Below are 17,694 nucleotides of genomic sequence, written 5' to 3'. Positions count from 1 at the left end.
AAAACAGGCTAGTTAAGATCAGCAGAAGATACTTTCACCAACAACTGCAGTTAATAATGTTAGCAACAGTTCTTGAGTTATTTATAGTAAATTCAAAATATAATTATGAAATGGCTCCTGTGGCCTGGATAGAGTTGGCTCTTAATGATAGACTGTCACTGATGTTCTATCTTTGCCCATAATGTTCAGGAAATGCACAGTTCTGTTTTCCTTATTTCTATGCATCAGTTTCTCTTCATAATATCAATGTTCGAGGCAGAGCATTTTAGGTAATTACTGCTGTGTTCAAATAGCTTTTGGCCTCATGTTTCATAACACCACTCACTGGTCCAGATTACGCAGTAATACAGTATCTCTCTTCCTTTCTTTGTAAGTGTCATTCTATGTCGTATCTGAACAGATGTTTTCTATTACAGTACTCTGCATTTGAAGGAAATCTCTGCTATGACCAATCCCATCATAGAGAAAATGTCAAGGAACATGTTTTCAGCCCTGTTTCCTTAACTGCTTCCAAATTGTCAGGTATAGCCACACAAATGCCATGCAGAAATTAGGATCTGTAGGAGCCATTACGTATTTGGGGATTTCAAATGTGGAGTTTCCATGTAACAAAACAGACACTTTTAAAAATGTTGCAGGTGCAGCTAGGGAGGCTGGTGGAAAATATCTGAACTATTTGGTCCTAGCTTTGTCTAGATTACGTTTGTTTGTATCTCTGTCCCCAACCCCTTCCTTTTGTCTCTCCTCTTTTGCACACAGCTGTGGAGAGAATATTTAATTAAGGAGTGGCACAAAAAAGACCTAGCTGCATTTTTAAACTGCTCCAAGTTTCATTCTTCCCTGCTGCAAATAAGATCTTCCTTTGATTTTGTCTTTCCTTTTCTTGTACAGCTGTTTTTTCCAACCTCTATCAAATGACGTGGGTTTCATGAAAAATTTTAAATCACTGAGACTAAAAATCTGTTACATGCATGTATCCTGATTGGTGATTACTGCTTGATTCACTGCAGTTTACTGCTCTGTACTGAGAGACTGCCACAGTTGTAGCTAGTAAGCACATATAATATTCCATTTCAAACCTATTTTAACTAATAAACCAGTCATGTTACAGCAAACATGCCCTGTAATGGACAGGTGATCCACATCATGTCATCTCCTAGTGTCAATTACTTTTTTTATATAGAAGCTAATTTTTATCCTTTTCTCTTTCTGTCTCCTCCATCCTCATCAACTCCTGTCTCCAGAATAACTTCCTTCTATGTCGCATTTCCCAGCTAAGTGCTTCCCAAACTGGACGATGTCACTGAGAGCCACAATAATTTTTCCTCCTGCCTATCCAGTCAAGATGATTATTTCACAACAATAATAGCATAAGGCAAAGAGAGATACTTACTGTAATCATCTATCTTGATTTCCATGTACTCCACTTTAGGCATTTGCCTATCTTTTACAGTCAGCTGCACATTTTCATTTACCTCCAGCTCAAAGATTTCTGAAAGAATAAGGACAAAAACCATACAAACCCGTTGGAGTTATTCATGGACAACTTAACGTTCTACCCAGGCCCCTAATATTTTTAAAACAAATATTTTCCTTCTAGACACACTGTCCCCTCTAAAGTCTATGATGAGAGAGGCACAGCTAAAATGTAGTAGTTACCTTGCAATATTTCTGAAATATGTTCCAGATCCAAAGAATTATTATGGGCTCTATTATCCCAGAGGGGGAAAAAACACCTTTGCCCCAGATCAACTGGCATCCACTGAAATCAATAGAACTAAGTGGATTTACACCAGCTGAGGATCTAGCCTTCTAAGTCTACATGCTGTAACAGTGTTTTCGCCTCAGACAAAGCAGCAGAAGATTAAAGTGGAATCGATGCATTTTAAGAGCTCACTCTGCAGTTCAAATGGAATGGGAGAAGAGGATTTTTTTGGCGCAGATGTATATTCGTTGAGATTTTCACTCTGGGGGAAGATATTCTGGTCGAGAGTTCTCCAGGCATGTGGAATCAATATGAAACAATTAAGAGTCAATGAAAGCTCTAAACAGAGCATCATTCATCATCTACCACACAGCTCTGCAAACGGCAGTAGAGTTGGTTCACATTCTAAACATCTCCCTTGGACCAGCACTATGCTCTGTATCAGACAGACAGACAGACAGACAGCCATGCACAGAGACGACACAGACAGACAGCGCTTGTGTTATGGAGGGATCTAGTGGTTAAGGCCTAAGCCCTACATTTTCAAGTGTTCCACCAAACTTGAGTGTCCCAATTTCTGGATTCCCAACTCAACTTGAGGGCTGAGCCCATGTGGCTCCGACTTTGACTGGATTCATGGAGTGGCCCTATGTTTTAGGGAGATCATGCAGTTGCCTAAGGTGACATCTTCCTCTCGGCTGTTCCACTGCCCCCTGCTGAGCTGTTCCCTTCTCCTGATCAGCTGGTCTCCAGGTGGCACTTCCTTCCCTTCTGCCCAGGCTGTACCTGAACACTGAGTTGTTTCCTGCTGAGCAGCAACCTCTCTCCTGCTCTGGAGCCAAACGCTCTAGCCCTCATGGGGTGGTTCATCTCCAGCTGGCCCCTCCCTTCCAAGCAGGAGACCAGCAGCTGAGTGACTTCTCTCCAAAACAGCTTAACAATGAACCTGGAGCTGCTGCTTGGCTGAAGAGCTCTGAGGGTTCTCAGCAGCAATATGTGCTACATGGAGAGGAGGCCAGGAGACACATCCTAACATGGAGCAACTGTATCTGATCATGCATGGCTTTGCTGCAGGCCAGGTTCCATTCTTAGCCTTTCTGGAAAGACTTGTTCTCTTCCCTCTCGACAGAAAAGGCCTAATTCATTCCCTTCAGCAAGTGAAGGCTGGGCAGGCCTTGCCCTACTTCAAGACCTCTAGCATCTAACAACTCATCAGAGTCAGGCCATTGGAAACGAAGTGCCACAGCAACTCCCTGGAGCTCAAGGCTGTTGGAGATTGTGTCTCCAGTTCCTTCCTCAGCCAAATCCTGATCACGTTGGACAACACAACCATGATGGCCAACCTGAATCAAGGCAGGACTAGAATGTTCCATTCCAGGGAGAATCCAATGTCCTCTTCCTCTGGGGTCCTTCAAAGCCCTGTATGTACCCAGCTCTCTGAATCTTCCAATGGACGGGCTGGGCCAGAAACGACTCTGTCAGAGGAGTGGTCCCTGCACCAGCAGGCCTTCAACCAAATACTCACCTGCCCCCAAGCCTCCTTCTATCAATCTCTTCAAATCCAGCTGTAACTCCCAGGTTCCCAGATTCTGCATCACATGCCTGGACCCTAATATCTTGGCACAGGGTAACTTTTCTGTGTCATGGTTGCAGGGAGCCAGTTGATACCTTCCCTCCTTTCCTTGATATAGCGGGTTCTGACAAGGGTCAGTGTCTTTTGATTCTCGTAGCCAGAGTCTGGCTGAGGCAGGAGTGATTCATGAACCTCATCTGTGTGTACTGAGGGCTCAGCTTCAACATACAAGGACCTTCTCCAGCAGAGGCCCATCCTTCTGACCCCATCCCTCTTGAAATCTGGACCCCACGAACACTTCATCTTCTTTAAGCTGAGTGTCTGACCCAGAATTTTTTTTCCCTATGAAATTATAACAAATATGGTCTATTTGATCTGGAAGACACTGAGTAAAATATAATGTGGAACCTCCCAACACCAATTACCCATTTTATTGACTATAACTGCACTTTAATGACACTTATGCTTATGGATACTACTCCCTCAGGCCCTCCTGAAAATATAATACCGTAGGTAGTTCATAATCATGTTCTGAATCACATTTAGTCATGCCCATCTCCAGTGAATAGAAAAGCAGGCACAGCACAAAAACATGCCGTTACCAGTTAATACATTTCAAAGCTCTTTCAGCAAGTGGCTCTAATGGTTCAATGGCTATTCAACGTGTTTCTGAAAAGCCTGGATCATCTCTATTGAATTCATAACTCCCACAAAAGCTCCAAGCAACAGACTATTAAGTTTAGTTAAATATTAGGATTCCCGTTTAATTATGGCCCACACAACTAGCTTTATCAGCAGAACGAGGTCTGACACACAGGGGAGTTCAGTAAACCCATTTTATTTGTTCATATAATTGCATCCAGAGAAAGGCAGGAACAGAGTGAAGGAAATAAGAAAAGATTGGCACATCTCCTAAAGGACTTTCTTTTCTGCTTTAGGACTACAGGGAACCCTCGTCTGTGAAGTACAAATGGTCAGTGCTTAATTAAATGTAAGCACTCTATAATATTTGGCATGACTCATTGTTATCAGATTATTGCAGAATACTGAGACAAACTCCCTTTATAGAGTAATGGCCTCAAATTAATGAGTAAATTCAACTGTCATAATTGTCTCCTTTATTTAGAAGCAACAAAATGCTGGAAAATGAGGAACCAGGGGAAATGCTAATCAAATGTAGAAATCATGCATTCTAGCAAACAGGATGAGTTTTGTGCATGCCTCTCTCTAATTACCTATGCAATAAATACTATACATCTATAACTTTCAATATACAGCAACATTCTCAGTATGTTTTATGCCACTTTTGTCAAGTACTTTATTTGCTTTTTACATTCCATGATAGCTCTCACGCTATACACATAGTCATTTATGATCCTGTTTTCAATATTATGAGAGCACTATAAGGTATATGCCATTATATGCAATCAATCACATCTATAGCCATGGGGAAATCAAAATATCTACATAAAAAGAAAACTGAGAGAAAAAAACAGCCAAAAAAAGACTCATGAATGTCCAAAAATTAAATCACTCTATGCAAAAGTCCAAAATCAGGCCCAAATCTTGACTGCTTTAGTCATGCTCTTAGCCTCATTGACATTGATAGAAACATAAAATAAGCAGATATAAAGCAGGCCATTTTCTCTGTTACTTAAAATGTAAAATAAAGAAGCTTATTCCAGAAGATCCCCCTCTCCTAGCATTGGTCCACCCCTTACCTCTTCTGTAAGAAACAAAATGAAAAACTGGCCTAGGCTTAACAGTGACCAAACAATACTGTACGAGTTGCATAAAAACTATACGCGAGGCACGAGGGTGAGATCAGGAATACTATTACTCATTAAGACGAGTTCACATGGCCTCGTTGTAATTGCAGTTCCCAGAGTTATGAAGCTATTCCTGACTTGTGGAAATGTTTCTGACAGCCTAATGCTGTAGCCTCCTAGGACTGGGCAGCCTGCAGAAACCCAGAGATTGCCTTGGCTGAAGTTTGGCTTTTTCTATGGCCGTGCTGCTCCTCCCAGTTGCTTCAGATTTACACCAGTGTAACTCTACTGACTGTAGTGGGACAACTCCTGACTTAAACTGGTGCAAAGGGGGAGTCAGGCCAAAGCCTCCATCAGGGACACAATGGGTGGATGTATCATTATAGCTGTAGAGAGCACAGAGAGGCTGAGATGCTGGTAGATACTTATACAGTGTGTTAAGGTTAAAGAAACAGCATGTCTGCAATATGTTCTCAATATTATTAACCTGAAATGTAAAGAGGTATTTTCTGAGCCTCTTTGACTGTTTTAGCATCTAGTATCTATCAATAAGTATCAGTTGGTATTTATGCGTTGCAAAAGCTGCATTTTCCCCAGGGCCCAGCTCCACACATTGGGAATTCCTTCTGTACTTGGATCTGTCCTGCCTCCATGGCACTATTTCCATCTGCTCTGCCCTGGATCCCAGAGAGGGAGTTCCACAGGCCTGGGGATAGTTACACCATTCTCCCACGCCCACTGCAGAAACAGCAAACAAATGCAGGCCCAGGCCGGAATAGCTTTTCTACACAGCTCGGTCCATATTGACAATCCCCCTTTAAAGGTGGTTTCATGGTAGCCATGCTGGGAAACACCCTTAGGGGTGGTTTCCAGAAAGGGTCCTTTGAAGGTTCCAGGGTATCCAACCAAGCTAGACGGGGTGGGTGGCACTGTGCTTCCAGTGGAGATCAGCTCAGATCTTGGGGGATCTGCGGGGTAAGGCAGAACCCTTCTGTCCATTCCATGTGGGACAAACCCTCCCTATCAGGCACAATGATCTGGGGAAACTTCTTTTCCCCCCCTCAGCTGCTTCTTGCAGGAAGGGGTGATCTGCTCCTGGTTAGCTCCTGCTTCTTGTGTCTGTACTATTCCTCCAGGAATGCGTCAGTGAGAAGTGCACCACCTAGCTCTTACTAAGCACTTTTCATCCAGAATTTCAATACATTTTACAAAGGAGGTCAGTATCGCTAGCCCAACCTTCCATATGAGGAAACTGAGGCATAAGGAGGTGAAGGGACTTGCCCCAGGTCCGCCAGCAGGCCAGTGGCAGAGCTGGGAATAGAGCCCAGGTGTTCTGAATCCCAGCCCCATGCTCTGTTTTTGCCAAGGCTCTCAGAGATGGGAGGCATGTTGTGTCTCATGCACGTAACTACTCCTACGGATGCTGCTGATTTCTGTGCCTGTCTGTTTCTGTCTGAATTTCATCATAAAGAAAACTTTGAATTTTAAACAGTTAATTGGAGATGGGGGGAAGGGGAATAAATTATGGTTAAATGTACGTCACAGGTGGATTGGGCCCTTCGAGAGAGAACTGGTCCAACCCCCCTGTGCCTCTTTAACAGCCTCTCAATGGGGTCTGATAGAGGGCTCTACACAGAGCCAGAGGAGAGCAGGAAACAGGAAGAGGAAACTGTAGCAGAAAGTGAGAAAGGGTCCTGCGGGGAAGATCCTGAGACAAGGGGAGCTGCTCCAACTAGGAAGGGCTGGGAGTGGCCTGCTAAAGCAGGGAAGTCCCTGAGACACCAGGCAAGTTTCCAGGCAGGAAGACTTGGGCTCAGGTTCTTTGCAGGAAGGGCCATGAGACAGCAGGGGAGTTTTGAGACAGTACCCCAGAAAGGAGGAGCTGTGCCCAATTTAAGGTGGGAGGGGGAGAGAAGGCTTTTTGTGTTGTTTTTAGCTTTTTGCCAATAAAACCAGGCCCAAAGGAGGGGTATTATTGAACAGAGAGAAGTCTGAGTTATTTGAGGAAGCAAGAGGGGAAACAGAGGCAGGCCAGGTGGTGGCACTCAGAAGGCATCGGACCCTGTTACAGTGTACAATATATCTTCCTTGGCAATCTCCCAAATGAAGCACACTATTCTACTCAGTGCTTATGGCTTAACAACAAAAGTTACAATATACATCAAATTGGACATTTTCCACTCTGATTCACCCTCTTATATTTCCGTTAAACCATACGACAGGCAAACCTTGATTTTATTTGTGTTTTTCCCCCAAACACCCATCTGAATCTAAACTACATGCCTTCTCTAGCCATAACTTTACCCAGTCACAACTGCATTCTTACAAGAAGAGATTTTAAATCATTCAGATACACATCTGTGGCTGTGTCCTGCCAGCTCTGCTTATGTACAAGACTCTTCTGGTGGGGTGTGGGGAGAAGTAGTTGAATGGCACAGCATCAGCAAAGCGCATTGAGAGAGCAGGAAGAATGAAATCACCCACACAACATTTAAACAGCAGATGGGAGCCTTGTGTTTTTCTTTACACATCATGATACTGTATCAGGCCTGATCCTGTTTTCAATGGGAGATTTACCTGAGCAAAGAGTACAGGATCAGGTCCATAAAGACAATGTTAGGATGTGTCTACACTTTGAGCTGAAGGAGAAATTTCCAGCTCAAGGAGACATATCCACACTAGCTCTGATCAACCTAGTGCACTAAAAACAGAGTGTAGCCACAGCAGAGGGAATGGTGGGAGGGGTTAGCTACCTCAAGTACGCTAGCCCCTCCCACTGCTTGCGTCACCCTGGCTACACTAGCTTGAGCAGAGCGAGGGCAGGTTTGCCTCCTCGAGCTGGGCATCACCCCCCCAGCTCAAAGTGTAGACATACCCGAAGATTGCTCACGTCTAGGCTTGTTATTTGATAACAAAACCCTTGGCTTCATGGTTTCTTCCATGCTACTCTCTATGCTTGGAACAACTGACCACTTCTGTCCCACTGAACATCTTCCCATCTTTCCAAATCATTTCTTTTGTGACTCTGGCTGTTGGATTTCTGCACCCACTCTGCCCCTGCACTCCTTGGGCCTGACCCACTCTCTTCCCATGGACAGATTCAGCTCCCACAGCCTTCAATGGGAAATGAGGGTACTCAGCCTCATGCAGCAGCTGTATTTGGGGGCCAGGTTCACTGGTACACTCTGGGTGCTGGGAGCTGCTCTGGTGTTGCACCCTGTAAATAACGTTACTCCAGATTCATACTGGCGTAAATGATGGTAGAATCTAGCCCACTCTCACTACCACACGCCTCTGAGGCAGGCAAGTATTACTATCTCCCCTTCACATGTAGGGAAACTGAGGCATAAAGAGACTAAAACAGAAAGCCTAAGGTCACACAGCTTATCTTACTCCACACATGCGCCTCCTATCCTGTCCTCTTCTGCCCTGTCACCCTCACCTCCTTCCCATTTAGTAGATCCCCTGCTAAGTAAGCACCCTGAGAAAATTCATGGAATTAACATGACATTTGCTGCCATCACATGGTTCACTCTCGTTGTGGTTTCTACCCCCACTCTGTATCTGTCTTGTCTATTTAGGTCTTGTCTACACTAGTGGCAGGGTGTAGGGCGCATGTAGCTACACACCGCAGTGAAAAGCAGGCTGCATCTACATTCCAGTATGTAGCTACACACCGCAGTGAAAAGCAGGCTGTAGCTACAAACCGCAGGGAAGGGCTCGGGCATGTGGAAAGGCTCCAGCAGCAAGACACTACACTGCTAAAAAATAGCAAGTGTGCATGGGGAACTGCTTGGGCTAGTAAAGAGCTGCGTAGGGTGAATATGCTACGGTTCCGGTGTGTCATGACTTGTCTAACCAGTGCCTCACCATCTACATTGCTATTTATGGGGGGCGAGTGTGCAGTGTAGGTACTCTGCACACAACTGTAAATGTAGAAATAACCTTAGACAATATTGTCTCGTTGCTCCATGTACTCCCCCGCCCCCCTGTATCTATCTGTTTTCTCTTGTCTTACACCCAGACTGTAAGCTCCTGTGGGGCAGGGACTTTTTGTTGTGTGTTTGTACCATGGAGTCCTGCTTCATGACTGGAGCTCCGAGGCACTACCCCAAATAAATAATAAGTTAATGGCAGAGTTGGGAATAGAATCCAGAACACCGTAGTCCAAGTCCGGTGCTCAAATCAATAGATAACCGCCCCCCACCCCAAGCACACTTGGTAGGTACCTATTATAATGGCTTTTATCACTCCATCAATTGGTTGTTAAACGTGTCTTTTCCATGATGACATAGTATCAGATTAATGAAGAGATATATTTGGATTGTGCAACTCTACAATATTAATGATGACTGGTATTTCCAATTCGCTTTTCATCAGCGAACATATACATAACATTTCTAGAAATATTTCTCTGAAGGTAACTTTCAGAAATTAAACTGCAATGGTTTGAGTGACAGCCTAGCAGGCAGGAGACCTGGGTACAGTTCTTTGCTCCACTGCAGACTTCCTGTGTGTCCCGGGCAAGTCACTTAGCCTCTCTGTGCCTCAGTCCCCATCTGTAAAATGGGGATAATGGCAGTGCCCTACCACACAGGGATGTTGTGAGGATAAATACATTAATGGTTGCGAGGTGCTAAGACACTACAGCAATGGAGGCCAAGTAAGTACTTAGCTACAATGTTAACCACCTACATGCCACTTGAATAAATAACACAGGAGGAAATTCTCAAAGGCACAAATGGAAGTTAGGGTCCCAGCTCCCATTGGCTTTCAGCAGGAGTTGGGCCCCAAACTTCCCTTTGTGCCTTTGAAAATCATTCCCCTTAGTAATTCTTACAACTATTCATGACTACTTGAAAGTTGACAGCCAGCAGAATAACAAATCTAATAGCCACTGGACACAGTACACCGAAACCTGGTTAGTTTGCTCATGTGTTCAGCCCATAATTTTAAGTCTGGAGTAAGAACCGCCCGTTAAGCTCAGGTGTGGTTGCACTTAGTTTTACTATGGTGGTGTGGAGACTACAGTTCCAGGAGGCGATGCTCCATCTGGCTGGGAGCTACAGCTACTCAAGCTTTGGGCCACATTCCACAGTAAAGATAAGCACTGTCTGATGCAACTTGTGGTCTCTGCTGGCTACACTTCCACAGCCGTCTGTTATTATTGCTTATTATTTGTATTACAGTAGTGCCTAGAGCTCCTCTCAGCAACCAGGGCTCCCCTGTCCTAGGGGCTGTACAAACCCTTACTGAAAGTCAGCCCTTTTCAGTCTAGGCTCCAAAAACCTGCAACAGGTAGATGAAACACACAGCAGGGGAGGGGAGGACACGGTAACATTAAAACATGCACGTTGCGCATCTAGCACAATGCGCTTTACTCAAGGCACACCACCTGCCTTGCAATCTTCTCGGTATAATATACATTAGTTTCAACCCTTCAGCTCCAGCTAAGAGGTCTGTGTGGCCCACATATAGGCAAAGTCTGGGTACTCCCTGTTGAAAGTAATGGAGAATGGCTGTATTTTATTACATTGCCTGACTGCTTCTCTTTGAGGACACACCAAATACAACCCAGTACTTACTTTGTTTATCTGTCGTGTTGTGAACAGTCACAATTGGAACTCTTGGACCTTGAAAAGAAGGGGAAAGAACAGCATTTGGTTAAAACACACACACACACACACATATATATGTGTACATATAAACCTGTTTTTGAATCCCTTGAAGTTGGAGGCTCCTGAGAATTACGTGTCACGGAAGAGTAATCTAAAAAGCAAATCACCCAGGTATACATAGCAGTCTATGAATAAATGACAGCACTGTCGACTCCAAGACAGGCGAGGTGTCAAGGCCCTTTCCCAATGGGACAATAAATGCATCTCTCTCTAATTTGTAAATATTTTAATTAGCACAAACACAATTAAATAATTTGCTTTTTAATTTATTCTAATGCCACACAAACATCATTACACAAAACATTTACATTTTATGTGCCTTGGCTAATAGTTGCTGTTACATAGATGCTGTATTTTTTTTAAATCAAACACCAGGTAGGTTCCAATAATACAAAAGGTCACAGGTTCACCCTACAACTGCGGTGCACAGCTACTGTGCAATGTGATATCAGCCAGTATGTAAAGAGGATGAGTATTATTTAATATTTATTTTGAGGTAGCACCAAAAGGCCACAACCAGTGTCCAAACTGTGGTAGGTGCTGTACCAACACCTGCCAGCTGCAGGGAGTGATTTTCTCAGAGAAGTTGGCCATCACTCTACAGGACAACTGACAGTAAAGTCTAAATCCTGCCCTTCGTTGCTGGAGGAGTCGTGTGGGAAGGTGTGTTGAGGAGTGGTAGGGATGGGGCAGAAAGGTGGGAACCGCCATACCAGGAGTCCAACAAACCCAATATCTTGTCACTAGCAGTGTTGATGAGGAAGAAACCCCATAATGGATAAACTGTTTCTTCCTAACCCCAGAGATACTGGCTAGCTTATGTTCCTTGTCTTCTCCCCCCATTATTGCATCCAGGCAATAGGAAGAGGGAACAATACCAAGGGATGGATCACAGCAGCAAGGGGAGCTGGCCATACTCCCAGCCACGCTGTGTGCACGCTATGGTTGGCAGTATAATACATGCTAGCTTTATGGAAAGACAGTAAGGTGCTCCTGGCAGCACTTTTCATCCTGAACCTTTCTGTGGCACTGGCTCCAGTGCCAGGTTCGTGCCAGGTTCATGGTCAGTACTGCTCCCTTCCCTGCAGCTGGTGCGGGCTCAAATCTTAGTGGCAGGGTTTTGCTAGAAGCACATACAGTGTCTATTTCCAATTCAAATCACGCATGCTATGTGGCTGTGCACCCTGCTGAGGTTGCAATGTTTAAATCTGGCTGTGTAGGGAAACCCAGCAGAAGACTTGTCAGAAACCTTATCCCACCACTGTCTTTAAGGTGACACTGGAAGGGGCTCATTTCTGCATTTCCCCTTGTGCTGACGATTTCAAATGTTAAGTGATCTGCAGGGCATAGCACGCTCTGAGTTGCATGACCTGTAAGCCTGTGGAAAGTAAACTGGAGATACGCTTTAACAATCCTACAGCTAAGGGCTCGATCCTGAAAAGTGCTGAAACCTCTGGCACCCACCCAGCAATGCACTGAGCCATGGGATTAGTTTTAAGCACACGAGCAGTCCCACTGAAATTAACTGACCTTCAATTTGCAAGGTGCTCGGCACTTTGCAGGATCAAGCCCTGAAGTACATGTTCAAGATTTAAAAAAACAACAACAAATCCATTCAGCAGCACCATTGTTCCTTTGTTTTCCCTGCATTGGAGTGTTCCGGGCAAGCTGTGGCCAGAGGAGGCCCTTGGTAGAATGGCTCTGCTGGAATTCAGCTGCCAGGAAATATCCTGGGGTAGGTTGCCCGGGACCTAGAGCTGCTACGGAGACACAGGGGTCTTGTCTCCTGCAGATCACTCAGGATCCCTTTGTGCTTTGGGTCAGGGCCGGCTCCAGGGTTTTTGCAGCCCCAAGCAGAAAGAAAAAAAAAAAAGCCGCGATTGCGATCTGCGGCACTTCGGAGGCAGCTCTACCGCCGCGGCTTCATTCTTCGGTGGCAGGTCCTTCGCCTCCGAGAGGGAGTGAGGGACCCGCTGCCGAAGAGCCGGACGTGCCGCTCCTCTCCGTTGGCCGCCCCAAGCATCTGCTTGCTGAGCTGGTGCCTGGAGCCGGCCCTGCTTGGGGTAGAAGTGTAGCATGTTCCATACAGGGGCAAACCCTGCTAAGGACATAATGTGGGCGAAACTCCATGAGGGAGACCGTGCAGAGTTGCCCAGCTTCTTAGTCCCCTACTGTTTGTGCTACCAGGAGACTATGGCGGGTTCCAGCCGACAGGCCAAGATTTCCAAAAGCGACTAAATTATTTTGGGTGGCCAACTTAACGCCCCTCACAGGGACCTGATTTTCAGAGGTGTCTCAATTCAGCGCCCAAAAACTTTAAGCACCCACAATCATTAGTCACTTTTTTCTAAACAAAAAATGATTAGGGACAGAAAACCAAACATTTTTAGTTTTTCACTGAAAAATTGGAAAATTTCTGTGGTCACGTCTACGCTAGAAAAGATTTACCAGTATAACTATATTGGTACAGCCATGCCGGTAAACCCTCCTTGTGTAGGTGCAGCAGAAAAGAGCTTTTGCCAGTGTAGCTTATACTGGGTTGGTAATCGATATAAGCTATACAGGAAAAAAGCTCTTTTATGCCAGCACTACTGCATCTATACAAGGGCTACATCTATGTCCTTTAAAAAAAACCCTGCACCCTAACCAGCATTACTCTGCCAGCAAAAGTGTAGACCTAGCCTATGAAAAATTTTGAAAAACCAAACAAAACTATTTTTTACTTTTCGTTCTGAAATGTTCATGCAAAATACTTATCATTTTCTGATTAGCACTAATTCTTTACATGCAATATAAAAATACATGGGCTATGATGTGCCATTTGACACATGCTAGATTTAATGTTCTTGAGGACTACAGCACTGTATGTATTGCAGAAAGGGACAAAGTAGCACAAAAGTGTTGTATTTTTTCTTCATAGAGAACACAAGGAATCAATCAAATTAAGTGGATCAGAATCTGATGTCAATGACACTGGGGTAAATCAAACACCAACTGTGTTAAAGGCAATGCTGTTACTCCAGATTTACACCAGAGTAAATGAGATCAGCATCTGATAGAGAGAAAACATACTATTGCCAAATTTATATCATTCTTCATTTCAGACAGGTTTGCCATTGGTGCAGCACTGGTATGAATGAAAGCAGAGAAGGTTTATTCATTGTACAGTTTGACTGATATGGCTGGTCTGATTTTCAGTCCCTGGTAACAGCGAATTTTCTTCATTAACAAAGTGATTCCTTCATTCTTTGTTTGCTAAATGGTTTCAGAATGAAACTGAATCATCACAGAGCATGGAGAGAGGCCAGTCATTTTGTTTTGTAGGTAGTAAGCTGAATAGAAAGTCGATTTCAAACACAGTGCTAAATATTACTGAAGAGGGTTGTGCAGCTTTTCAGCTACTGATATACAATGACATACTAAACATATTGATTTATAAAGCTTCTCCCTCACTCACTGAACCAACGCTTTAGAGTGAAACTAAGTTAAAGTACTATTCAAGTAGGGCCTGATCAAATTTCCATTGAGGACAATGGGAGTCTTTTAATTCGCTTCAGTGGAAGCTGGATCAGTCTCTTACTAATAAAGCTATCTCTTATACAAAGAAGAGAATGCAAGTGAGAAACATGATGTATATTCTGATTTCTCTTTCTGTACCTCTTTGTGCTAGCATTGGCAATACTGTGAGAAGTCAATAGATAAATAGAAACAATCCAGTTATGTAGTTTAACAACAATACATATATTATGTATTATTTTATTTGGGTGTTCTCTCACTCTCTGTTGCCCTCCTCTCAAACAAATTTTATAAAGCTAAGCAAAGCTCCCACCCAGGCTCTCATTTTATGGTAATATCAAATAAAGGTACTTGAAACAAATATATCCACAACGCTAAAGAATTAGAGTTATTAATTGTTTTTCTTTACAAGTGGAAAAATTGTAGACATAGTATATTGAATAGAGTCATCCAGTTAATTTGAGAGCTTATTCCTGACAATTTAGTTAAGTATTCCTGATAATTACATATATTAGTTATGGCCAAGGTGTAAGTCTTCAAGAAAAAAAATCTGTAATTTTAGGCACAAAGTAAATAATGTTGTTCAATGTTGACTTTTAAACTAAGTTGAACAAACCAGTTTAGAGATTAGCCTAGTTAAAAATGTGGACATTTGTTAAACGTAACTGTTTTTTTACCACACACAATGTGCTGAGTGGCTAATGTCTACCGTTGCGGAGTTGAATTCTGGAAATTATATAGTGTATGTTCATTTGCCAACTTCCCATACTTTAATTTTAAACCTATAATGATGTGACAGTTACAATACACACACCATCTGGCAAATGCCATCCACTGTCATTTACAGATCTAATAGCAAAATCTAATTTGTTCGATGAAATATTCAGAGATGACAGAAACAGAGCGAGGGCACAGTTTGCACGGTACTCTCTCTCTCTCTCTCTCTCTGGAGCCCTTTCAAATGGAAGTTTGATTGGGACTCCTGAGTCCTGACATATTCCACTTATTTATTAATTTTTTTAAATAAGTATTGATGTCTGGGCGTGTTCCTCCCTTCTCCCTGCTATATACCAGGGCCTGGTTCTGCTTTCAGATAGGCCCTGAATCAGGAAAGCACTTAAGTCTATGCCTAAATCCCAATAAGATTTAAGCATATGCTTAAAGTAAGCACTTGTTTAACTATTTTGCCAAATAGAGATGGCCTTAGGCATGTGCTTAAAGTTAAGCAGGTACTTTAGTGCTTCACTGCATGGGAGCCTAGCACCTGTGACAGTCTGATCCTGAGAGGTACTGAGCCCTTTAGTACCCACCCATTGTCTTCAGAGTGAGTTGAAGACACTCAGCACTTCACAGGATCGAGTCCAAAATCAAGAGTAGCAAATGCATGTAAATCAATGGAATTCCATCAGGGTAAAAGCGGTGTAAAGATGATCAGAATTAGGCCAAAATAGTCCAAGACTAGATCAAACTTCTTATTGTGGGCCAGAATGGAGCCTCCCACTCTTTGCACGGCCCATGAAAAGCCAAACACCATCGCAGGCAGTAGGGAAGTACAGGGATTGGGGGTGCCCGGTGACTGAAAGGGGGTGGGAGAGAAGCATAGTCATGGAATGATACAGCAATTATCAATCTGCAGAATGTGCTTTCCCATCAGTATCAAAAGGAAACCAATATAACATGGGTTTCTCCTCTCGCTGGCTCCAGTTTTACATCAATGTAACCCCACTGAATCCAGAGTCACTGACATCTCCATTCCTGATTTCATTTGGCATAGGTGAGAGGGGAATCAGGCCCGAAGATTTTCCCTGGGGAACATACACATGAAATTTAATATGCCGGGTGTTCCAAGATGGTACTGTAGTAAACGAGCCTGTATCAATCCATAGCTACAGGAACAGGATTTCAATTAATAAAACTAATAATTTGGCTTTCTCACATAGCCTTTCATGCGAACACAATCACAGTCATTATCCATGCTGGAAGTAACATTAAGCCACGTCACCATAATGACAAGGGCAAATTAATCAAAGAGCAGTTTTAAACCAAACAAAAGGAAGTACTTCTTTACAGAATGCAGAATCAACCCGTGGAACTCGTTGTCAGGGGATGTTGTGAAGGTGAAAAGTATAACAGGGTTAAAAAAAGACTTGGATATGTTCATGGAGGATAGGTCCATCAATGGCCATTAGCTAGGATGGTCAAGGATGCAACTCCATGCTCCAGATATTCCTAAACCTCTGAATGCCAGAAGCTGGGACTGGACGACAGGGGATGGATCACTCGAATTTGGCCAGTTCTGTTCATTCCCTCTGTAGCATCTGGGCCACTGTCAAACAGGACACTGGGCTCGAAGGACCATTGGTCTGACACATTATAGATGTTCTTACGTTATAAATTTAGCATGAATACAGTACTGGCAATACTCTGAAAATAAGAATGAACAGAATGAGTAATTTGACAAGAAAAAAATTAGTGGTCACGGCATATCATTTTTTAAGCCGCTTTTATCGTTATTTTCAATCGGAAATTCAGCTTAAAAACTGACAGCAAGAAACAATCCTAGGTGTGTAGGTGGCAAAGAATAGATTGCTAAATTAAAAACTGAAAACTCACATTCTGTCACTCTACACCTCCATGAGCAAAATATTTGTCATGCGTTCATACAGAAAACTTGTGAGAGAGTTTTGAAAATGGTTGTGATTCTTCCATGCTCTGAGCAGCATGGCAAAAATTTGACAATTAAAAATTAAAATTAAAGAGCAACCACTAAAAAGATATAAAATTGCAAAAGAAAAATAATCAAGAATATATATATATATATATATATATATATTCTTGATTATTTTTATATATATATTTTAAAAAGTAAGAGATGCTGCTTGTCCTATTCTTTTCATCTGTAGTCTCTCAGAGGCTTCAGTATGGCAGATAATTTCAGACCAGAAGCTAAATTCACAGTGTGTAAACAATGAAAATTCAAATTGTCTCTGCCAGCACTACCAGCATATCTCTTAAGCGCTGATGAATGATTTAAAAGAGCAGCTGCAAACAATGTGAACCGAGAGGGTCTGGCTCTGCAGAAGTGAGATAATTGGCATCCGCCATCTCTGCGTATAGATTCCAGATCTCTTTATTTGCTAATTCATGAATTATTTATACATAATGCATAAAGTTCATACATCGGGTGATATGATCATACTAATAAATAAAGGCATGGGGAGTCTTCTGAGCCAACGCTTATAATTAAAATCTTTGTCCCATCGACAGTATTGCTTAGTCAGTGCCATAGACAAATTTTCCTGATGTTTTGTTGTGCAACCTTGTTATCACAAACATCAAGCAGAGATTTATGCTGCTATTCACCCTCTCCCAAGACATTTCATTTTTTAATCTTTACTTCCTTATATGTGTCTAGTCTGGAAAAATAATCATCACTCCTGTCTTGTTTTCATG

The 17,694-nt window shown here is 43.0% G+C and overlaps 1 protein-coding gene across 6 annotated transcripts in view; it reads right to left on the bottom strand.

Moving 5' to 3' along the window:
• Window positions 1–17,694, bottom strand: part of DPP6 (dipeptidyl peptidase like 6) — a 783,790-nt gene that overhangs the window by 16,108 nt on the left and 749,988 nt on the right. For all 6 annotated transcript variants that reach the window (XM_042859184.2, XM_042859187.2, XM_065582727.1 and 3 more), the window contains 2 exons: window positions 10,633–10,680; window positions 1,394–1,492 (listed from right to left, as the gene is read on the bottom strand). In XM_042859184.2, the coding sequence (XP_042715118.1) occupies window positions 1,394–1,492; window positions 10,633–10,680 (147 nt within the window). The remainder of the gene's footprint in view (window positions 1–1,393; window positions 1,493–10,632; window positions 10,681–17,694) is intronic.

This window comes from Chrysemys picta, chromosome 2 (assembly GCF_011386835.1).
Source record: "Chrysemys picta bellii isolate R12L10 chromosome 2, ASM1138683v2, whole genome shotgun sequence".
Classification (NCBI taxonomy): Eukaryota; Metazoa; Chordata; order Testudines; family Emydidae; genus Chrysemys; species Chrysemys picta.
Note: the sequence above shows the minus strand (reverse complement) of the source record. Positions and strands in the feature narration are given on the sequence as shown.